Source organism: Olea europaea, unplaced genomic scaffold (genome assembly GCF_002742605.1).
Source record: "Olea europaea var. sylvestris unplaced genomic scaffold, O_europaea_v1 scaffold2229, whole genome shotgun sequence".
In the NCBI taxonomy this organism is placed as follows: Eukaryota; Viridiplantae; Streptophyta; class Magnoliopsida; order Lamiales; family Oleaceae; genus Olea; species Olea europaea.
In genome coordinates, this window is record NW_019240323.1 from 92,282 (window position 1) to 101,570 (window position 9,289).

General features: G+C 36.1%; 1 protein-coding gene across 1 annotated transcript; it reads left to right on the top strand.

The window, feature by feature from the left end:
* The first annotated feature begins 1,045 nt into the window (after window positions 1-1,045).
* LOC111380906 lies at window positions 1,046-2,715 on the top strand. Its single transcript, XM_023004570.1, has 3 exons — window positions 1,046-1,107; window positions 1,207-1,849; window positions 1,930-2,715. The coding sequence occupies exons 1-3, from the start codon at window positions 1,046-1,048 to the stop codon at window positions 2,713-2,715; spliced, it is 1,491 nt and encodes a 496-aa protein (XP_022860338.1).
* The last annotated feature ends 6,574 nt before the right edge of the window (window positions 2,716-9,289 follow it).

Genomic DNA, 9,289 nt, shown 5'->3' on the forward strand with positions numbered 1-9,289 from the left:
AATGTACGGTGAAATCATTCCCTAGGCATTCATAATTTGATAAGAAACTTCATAATTTGCCCTCGTTTACTTGCATCGTTCATCCTATTTAATTTTAATTTAGCATAAAAATATTGACTCAAAATTTGATCGTCTAAATAAAGGGAAAACTAAAATAATTATAGTACTCAATAGATTCGAATATCAATCCCTGTGGGTTCGACATCCTAACTTCTTTACTATATTACAAAACTTGACACCGTACACTTGCGGTTTAAAAATCACGTTGCATAAATCGCGTGGCAAGTTTTTGGCGCCGTTACTGGGGATTGATTTATTTGATTCAATTGATATTATTACCAATTAGCTTTCATTTTACTTTAGATTTGTATTTCTATCGTAATTTTTATTTTTATTTTATTCTTTTTGTGTCTATTTTTAAGAGCTTCCTTGTGGTTATTTTCAACTGTTTATGCGAAGGGCGAGAAATCTAGAACTACTACCTGTTGATCCTGAACCAGAACGCACATTTCGCATTTTCAGAGGCATACAAAGAAACAAATGGGAAATAATGGTAGAACAGGATGCTAGAGCAGCCAATAAGGATAACCAACAAATGGCTATTCGGGACTACATAAGGCCGGTTGTCAATTACAACTATTCTGGCTTCGCTTGCCCATCAATTGCTGCAAACAATTTCGAACTGAAGCTAGGACTTATACACATGGTGCAGCAGAATCAGTTTGGGGAGCTCCAACAGAAGATCCAAATGCTCATTTGGGGTCCTTTCTAGAGATCTGTGATACAATGAAAATGAATGACGTTACTGAAGATGCAATTCGACTCCGTCTATTTTCCTTTTCCCTAAGAGACAAAGCCAAGGCATAGTTCCAATCATTGCCGTATGGATCCATCACAACTTGCGAGGGGTTAGCGCAGAAGTTTCTTACAAAATTCTTTCCACCTTCGAAGGCAGCGCAATTACGGAGTGAAATGGACAGTTTCGACAATTAGACTTTGAACCATTCTATGAGGCATGGGAGAGATATAAAGATCTATTCAGAAGATGTCCTCAGCATGGTTACCCGAATTGGTTGCAGATACAAACCTTCTACAACGGTTTGAAAGGTTAGACACGGATAGTGGTAGATTTTGCAGCAGGAGGTGCATTAATATCCAAAACTCCAAATGAGGCTTATGCATTATTGGATGGATAGCCACTAATAGCTATCAATGGCCGAGTGAGCGTTCAAGTGCAAAGAAAGTTACTGGCCTTTATGAAGTAGATCTTATTACCGCCCTTGCAACTCAAATGTTATCTCTCACAAATCAAATAGCTGCATTGACTTCACATGGATCACAAAAGAAATCAGAATCTATTATGGCTACATCCACTGTATGCCGAAAAGTTGAAAGGGAGAATGAACATCTTCAGTATGTGAACGATCAGAATTTCAATCAAAAGGAAAACTACTCAAGAAACAACTACTATCAGGGGTTCAATAATCAAGCGTTTGAGCGAAAGCCATCACTGGAAGATATTTTAGGAACCTTCATTTCGGAGACCAGATCGAGGTTCAACAAAGATGAGGCAAGACTTGACAGCATTGAGACACATATGACCAACTTGGGGACTACAGTGAAGAATTTAGAGGTACGGATTGGTCAGATAGCAACTGCAATACAGTCTCAACAAAAAGGACAATTTCCCAGTGACACAGAGGTTAACCCACGGGAACACTGCAATGCTATCACCCTAAGAAGTTGTAAAGCAGTTGAAGAACGCAAGCTTAGAGAGGTTAGGGTACCTACATCGGATCCCATTCTTGCAAGGGAAAAGCAGACTGAAGGGCAGAAAACTGAGGCAGAGGCAACAAAGAAGATTTATAAGCCTTACTCAATTTCATTTCCGGCCCACCTATCTTGAAGCCCCCACTACCATTCCCGCAGAGGGATTTGAAGAAGGAGTTTGATGAAAAATTCGCAAAGTTTCTGGAGGTCTTCAAGAAAATCCACATCAGCATTTCCTTTGCAGAAACCTTGGCCCAAATGCCTAACCATGCCAAGTTCTTAAAAGAAGTGATGTTAAAGAAGAGAAAGTTGGAGGAATTTAAGACTGTTAAGCTGACAGAGGAGTGTAGTGCCATACTTCAGAAGAAGCTCCCTCACAAATTGAAAGATCCGGGCAGCTTCAACATCCCGTGCAATATTGGTGGTATCACATTTGATAGGGCATTATGTGACCTTGGAGCTAGCATAAACTTGATGCCCTTATCAGTGTTCAAAAAGCTGGGTCTTGGAAAAGTGAATCCCACAACCCTTACCTTGCAACTGGCGGACAGATCGATCATATATCCCAAAGGCATTATTGAAAATGTGTTGGTGAAGGTTGATAAGTTCATCTTTCCGGTGGACTTTGTGGTATTAGACATGGATGAGGATAAGAAAGTACCATTGATTCATGACCGACCTTTCCTGGCTACTGGAAGAGCATTGATTGATGTGCAAGAAGAAAAGTTGACACTACGAGTTAATGAAGAGCAAGTAACTTTCAACATCCATCAAGAAAAGAAAGCTCCAGAAAAAGGAAAGGTTGACACTTGCAAAATGATCCAATCAGCTGAAATAATTGCAGGAAACGGAGAAAAAAGGGAATTATTTTATGATCCATTGGTACAATACATGGAAATTAGTTACTCAACAAGGGATGCATCTACCGATGGTAATGACTTATAAATGAAGAAAGCAGTGGATTTCATCTTAGCTCAAGAAGCTGACCCACTTGACAAAAAAAAGAGCTATGTAGATAGCCGTTTGAAACCTCCAAACATTGTCAAACCAAAAGAGGTTTTGAAAGCCATACCAAGGTCAAAACAGCCTAAGTTTGTTCACCATCTTACAATGAAGGAGAATACAAAGCCGAAGATAAAGTTTAGAAACAAGAGAAATGTGCCACATGAGGATCCACCGTAGGCGTTGCGATTGAGTCAAGCTAGTGACTATAAAGAAGCACTTCTTGGGCGGCAACCCAAGCATTCTTACCTTTTCACTTATTTTATTTGTTTTGAATTATAGGATAGTTTATTTCATTTCAACAATTTTTTTTATTTAGGAATTCATCAGCTCTACCTCGTCTCCCTTAGGTCTTTAAGTAGTCTAGTTGGTTATTAGGTGTTCGAGTTAAGTAACACTTGTTCCATGAATTTAATATCTACATTTTGAATTTACAGAAACTTGACTGAAAGCCCAAGAACAACTAACCAAGAGGGGGGTGAATTGGTTATTCGATCCTTTTTCGAAAATAAGCGAAAATTTAAACAAATAATTATGAATAAACAAGATAACACAAAAGTAATAAGAGGAAGGGAAAAGAGAGTGCAAACGATGTAATAAGGAGGTTCGATCAAATCACGATCTGCGTCCCCCGTTACCAAGCTCTCCGTCACGAGCAATGCTTTTTTCACTATATTGATTGACTTATAGTGCAATCCAACCATTTACAACGCTTTCGATGACTTACAAGTGAGGAGCACCGTTCCTTTACAATGTTGAAATTTTCGGGACTTCAACTCGACCTACAAGTTTGAAAGATAATGAGTATACAAGTGAAGACTTCTCTTGCAATAAATGATATAATTGAAGTTGAATACAACAAGAGAAGATGGCTAACACTTTAGTAGATAGAAATGATTGAAGCTCAAGTGTTAGAAAAGAAAAACACTTTGATAAGAATGATTTTCAAAAGTTTGATCAATCAAATGTTTTTCTAATAAATAGATTGAAGAAATAGATGTATAAAGGTGATTGAGTAGATAGATTAGTGATATCTCACTTTGAATTGATCATGTAAAGTCTTATATTGAATGCAAAGTGATCTAGTATTTATAGCAACAAAAATGGCCAAATGTTCTGTTCTACCGAACGAAGCTATCGGACGTCCGCTATCTTACCAGACGGTCAACTGACCGTTTTTTGTTCAGAAGTCAAAACGTTCGATTTCTTGACCGTTGGACAAACCTGTCATACCGGACGTCCGTTAGAATTATCGGATTCGTCCGCTAGACCTACCGGATGCGTCTTCTAGATCAACATATTTTTGGATTTTTCCTTCTTTAAATAATGTAGCAAAATGTAAATTCATGAAGGATGTTTCTAACATGTTTTACAGACTTTTTGACATGTCTAAAAGTATGTAATAGGGTCATGCTTTTCTTTATGCAAAAATCGTGTTTGTTGTGTGAAAAAACGTTTCTTGAGCTTCAAATGACGTATATGCCAAATACTAAAGTGTTTTAACTTAACATTTGAAATCAAGGTGTCTAAATATATTTTCTTCTAATTTATTCTTGAAGTGATCGTTGTCTTGATATGTAGCTTGGTTTCCACTTTGTCCAAACTTGCAAGAGCTCCGCTTGTCGTAAACTTCTATAATCGCTTAAATACAATTGTTAAATAAAATATGTTTGTTATAATCAAAGCGAGAAGTCAACCGTAGGCCAACAATTTCCCCCTTTTTGATTATGACAAACATGAGATGATGGAGATAAAAATAACGAAATAATTCCCCCTATCTTTTATATGTGTATTCCCCCTTACTTAAGCATTCCTATCATCATGTATTCTCATAATTGATAGATCATGTATATCATCTCATAATTTACAAATCATGTAAATCATCTCATAATTGACAAATCATGTAAATCATCTCATAATTGACGCATCATGCATATCATCTCATAATATTTTTCCCCCTTTTGGCATAATAAAAAAAATGACAAATATGAGAAGTAACATAAGTCCATAATATCATAACCAAAACGTCAAAAGATAAAGTCATAATGAGTTCGGGAGTACAATAAAAGATGCATAAGGTAAATAACAAGACCAAAAACTAAGGCGCCGGAGGAGATGGTGGAAAATGTGCATAAAAGTGAGCATAGAACGCATTCTGCTGAGCTTGCATTTCAGCCTGATGTGCAAGAATGGCATCCTGCTGAGCCTGTATCGTGGCCTGTTGTGACTGGACATTCTGAAGAACACCACCAAGCCCATCAACCGACATCATGAGAGAGTCGAGACGCCCGGTGAGTAAATTATACTGATCCTCGGTAAAAGTGAATCCTCGGGTAGAAGAGGAAGATGTGCTAATTGGTGGTGGATGCGAGAGAAATGGGACGTCTTCTTCAGCTTCTTCTTCGTCCTCGAATGGTAATGTAGAAGGACCCGAGGCAGGGTCGATCCCTTTAGTGTAAGCTACCCATTGTCCTTGAGTTTTAAAGATTTTCATACGCTTGAGGGTTTGAATATTGATTGTATCGGTGGGACGAGGTTTGATGTTGGCTTCACCCTCAAGAGAGACATTGAAGTGTTTGAATTTTTTTGTTAAAAGCATACCATAGGGCAAAGCTTTGGAATACCGAGAAGTATGGATAAGTTTCATAAGACCTAAAGCAATTGAGGGAAAATCTAACTTTTGGCCAATGAGAAATGAATCGAGAATGAACAAATCAAAATAATTAACCTCATCTCGATGTCCTATTCTAGGTAAGATAACATTTGCGATGATATTTAACAATACTTTGCAAGGTAAAGTGAGTTGATTAGCACTAATTTTTGTGATATTTTCAAAGTCTTTCCCCGTCACACGACGACATGCGTCACTAGGATTATAACCTTCTAAGGGTGAGTGAGCTTTATAAACAAAGACTTGCGTATCACATGGTTCAATCCTAAGAATTTCTCGAATAAGAGCTTTAGTGATGGTGAACCTTACATTTTTAATTAAACAAGAGATACTATCAGAACGTGGTGTAATAACCATTTTTGTGTAAAAAGTTTTCATGAGTTGAGGATAAGCATTTTCTTCCAATGAGCATATCGAAATCCATCCCATATTTTCAAAGAATTCTTGAATGTGGAAAGTAGATACTTCAACAGAAAAAGTCGAAAAATCAACATTTTTACTTAGTAGAGTGGGAGATTTTTCAAGTGGGTTCACCGCCTCTTCGGGTTCAAAATCCGTTTCTTCGTTGGAGGAGGGTGTTGGTGGCCGATGTTCCGTAATTTTTGCCCTTTTTCCAGCTTGCTTTGTCCTCGGCATTGATTGAATTGAGGCAAAATGTTGAAAATCGAGTAGTTAGGGCACAAATTGGGGAAATGAGAAATTTTGAAACACAAACAAAATTTGTAAGGGAGAGATGAAGAAGATGAAGTGGGTTAATGGATTTTATGTGATTTTGTAACAAATTAGAGGAGTAGATGAAGAAATTTGAGCGAAGAGAGGAGGAGAGTTCGAAGAACAAGGAGAAGGTGGGAAAAATGGGAAGAAAATGACCCTGTCGTGATTTTAAAATTCTGAGATTTTAGTGTATCGGACGTCCGGTAATGTTTGTCGGATCGTCCGGTAGGACAGAAAAAGTTTCTGTCCAACCGGATGATATACCGGACGCGTCCAGTATAGTTGTCTGGTATGTATCAGACGCGTCTGACGGACTCGTTCGAAACCCTCTTTTTTTAAAAATATAATAGAGAGATTAAAGTCATAAACCAAAAAGGAAAATAAATAAATGATTTAACGCTTAATTCACTTCATTTTCATCAAGAATACCTAAATCTCTTCGAATACAAGAAAATCAGTCATGCGCTAGAGGTTTTGTAAAAATATCAGTCAATTGGTCTTCGGTCTTTATAAATTCCAATTCAATATCTCCTTTTTGAGTATGATCACGAAGGAAAGGATGCCAAATCTCAATATCCTTAGTTCGTGAATGTAAAACGGGATTTTTTGACAAATTTATGGTACTAGTATTATCACACAAAATAGGTATATGATTGTAAGTCAAAAGATAATCACATAAAGTTTGTTTCATCCAAAGTATTTGTGCACAACAACTAACGGCCGAGATATATTCTGCCTCGGCGGTGGATAGTGCAACGGAGTTTTGTTTCTTGCTAGACCAAGACACAAGTGCAAAGCCTAGAAAGTGACAATTTTCGCTAGTGCTTTTACGATCAACATTACATTCGGCCCAATCGGCATCCGAATAATTAATTAAGTCAATATGAGTGCCTTTTGGATACCAAAGTCCTAAAGTTCTTGTACCACTTAAATAACGTAAAATTCTTTTTACAGGCTTTAAGTATGATTCTTTAGGATTAGATTGAAAGCGAGCACATAGGCAAACACTAAACATAATATCGGGTCTACTAGCAGTTAAATAAAGAAGGGATCCGATCATACCTCGATATTTTGTGACGTCCACGGATGTACCTTGCTCATCCTTATCAAGCTTTAGAGATGTGCTCATTGGTGTGTTCATAGGCTTGATATCATACATGTCAAATTTCTTAAGCATGTATACTATGTATTTATTTTGATTTATGAAAATTCCTTCTTTCGTTTGTTTAATTTGAAGGCCAAGAAAAATTTTTAACTCACCCATCACGCTCATTTCAAATTCTTTACTCATGCATTTTGAAAATTCTTCACAAAGATGTATATAATATCGTCAGCATAAATTTGAACAATAAGCATATCATCTTTATGAGTTTTTATAAAAAGTGTAGTATCCGCTTTTCTAATCGAAAATCATTTGAGAGAAGAAATTTGCTCAACCGTTCGTACCAAGCTCTAGGAGCTTGTTTCAAATGGTAAAGAGCCTTTTGTAGTTTAAAAATATGATCCTGATACTTGTGACTTTTAAAACTGGGAGGTTGCTCAACAAAAACTTCTTCTTGAATGAAACCATTTAAAAAAGCACTTTTAACATCCATTTGATACAGTGTAAAATCTTTGTAACATGCAAATGCAAGAAGCATACGGTGGATTCTAGTCTTGCTACGGGTGCAAATGTTTCTTCAAAATCGATACCTTCTTTTTGATTGTAACCTTGAACCACTAATCTAGCCTTGTTACGCACAATTATTCCATGTTCATCCTTTTTATTTCTAAAAACCCATTTTGTTCCAATAACGGTTTGATTGTTTGGTCTAGCGACTAAGTCCCAAACATGGTTTCTTTCAAATTGATTTAATTCTTCTTGCATCGCTAGAATCCAAAACTCATCAAACTCGGCTTCTTTGAAATTCTTAGGTTCGATTTGAGAAATAAATGTACAACTACCAAAATGGTTTTTGTAACAGGTTCTAGTAGTGAGACCTTTTGATGGATCGCCAATTATTAGCTCTTTAGGATGAGATGGAACAAATCTCCATTCTTTTGGTAACGATGGATCACTTTGTTCTTCGGTTTGATTTTCTTCATTTTCTTGAGCATTTGACTTTTCTATGTCTCTATTTGGTGCCTCCTTATTTTGGTCTTGAATTTTCATTTGTTCAGAGGAGCTTCCAAACCTACATCGTCATCACTACCTTTCTCTCGATCAAATGAGTTAGTTTCATCAAAAGTAACATGCATGGATTCTTCAACGACTAGAGTTCGTTTGTTAAAAACTCTATATGCTTTGCTAGTCGATGAATATCCTAGGAAAATTCCAATATCGAATTTGAAGTCGAATTTTCCCAAATTATCTTTTGTATTTAAAATAAAACATTTACATCCAAAAATTTTGAAATAACCAATATTTGGAATTCTATTTTTCCAAAGTTCATAAGGAGTTTTGGTTTTCCTTTTGCTTACCAATACTCTATTAATAATGTAGCAAGCGGTATTAACGGCTTCAGCCCAAAAATATTTAGGTAAGTTATTTTCATTTGACATAGTTCGAGCCATTTCTTGCAATGTGCGATTTTTCTTTCTACTACACCATTTTGTTGAGGTGTTCTAGGAGCCGAAAAATTATGTTCATAGCCATGTTCTTTACACAAGTCATCAAACCCAACATTATCAAATTCTCCACCATGATCACTTCTAATAGTTGAAATAGAATAGCCTTTTTTATTTTCAACTTTCTTACAAAAATGTTTAAAAGTTTTCAAAACTTCTTCTTTTAAACTTAAAAATATAACCCAAGTAAATCTTGAAAAATCATCGACAATAACAAAAGCATAATATTTACCTCCTAAGCTAGCCGTCCTAGAAGGTCCAAAAAGATCCATATGGAAAAGTTGTAATGGTTTTGTGGTTGAAGTATAAATTTTTTGTTTGAAAGAACTTTTTACTTGTTTTCCAAATTGACAAGCATCACAAATTTTATCTTTTTCAAATTTCAAATTTGGCAAACCTTTTACAAAACAATTTTTGGAAATTTTTGAAAAAAGATTAATGTTTACATGTCCAAGTCTTCTATGCCATAATCATGACTCTTCTTTTAAGCTAAGTAAACATTTTTCATTATTTTCCAATTCAATG

Excerpts from the sequence above, each read along its gene's own strand:
- LOC111380906 (XM_023004570.1), top strand. The coding sequence starts at position 1,046 with ATGTCCTCAGCATGGTTACCCGAATTGGTTGCAGATACAAACCTTCTA. Across the intron at positions 1,108-1,206 it reads CTTCTACAACGGTTTGAAAG|CTATCAATGGCCGAGTGAGC; the intron begins GTTAGACACGGA and ends AGCCACTAATAG. Across the intron at positions 1,850-1,929 it reads GGCAGAAAACTGAGGCAGAG|AGGGATTTGAAGAAGGAGTT; the intron begins GCAACAAAGAAG and ends CCATTCCCGCAG.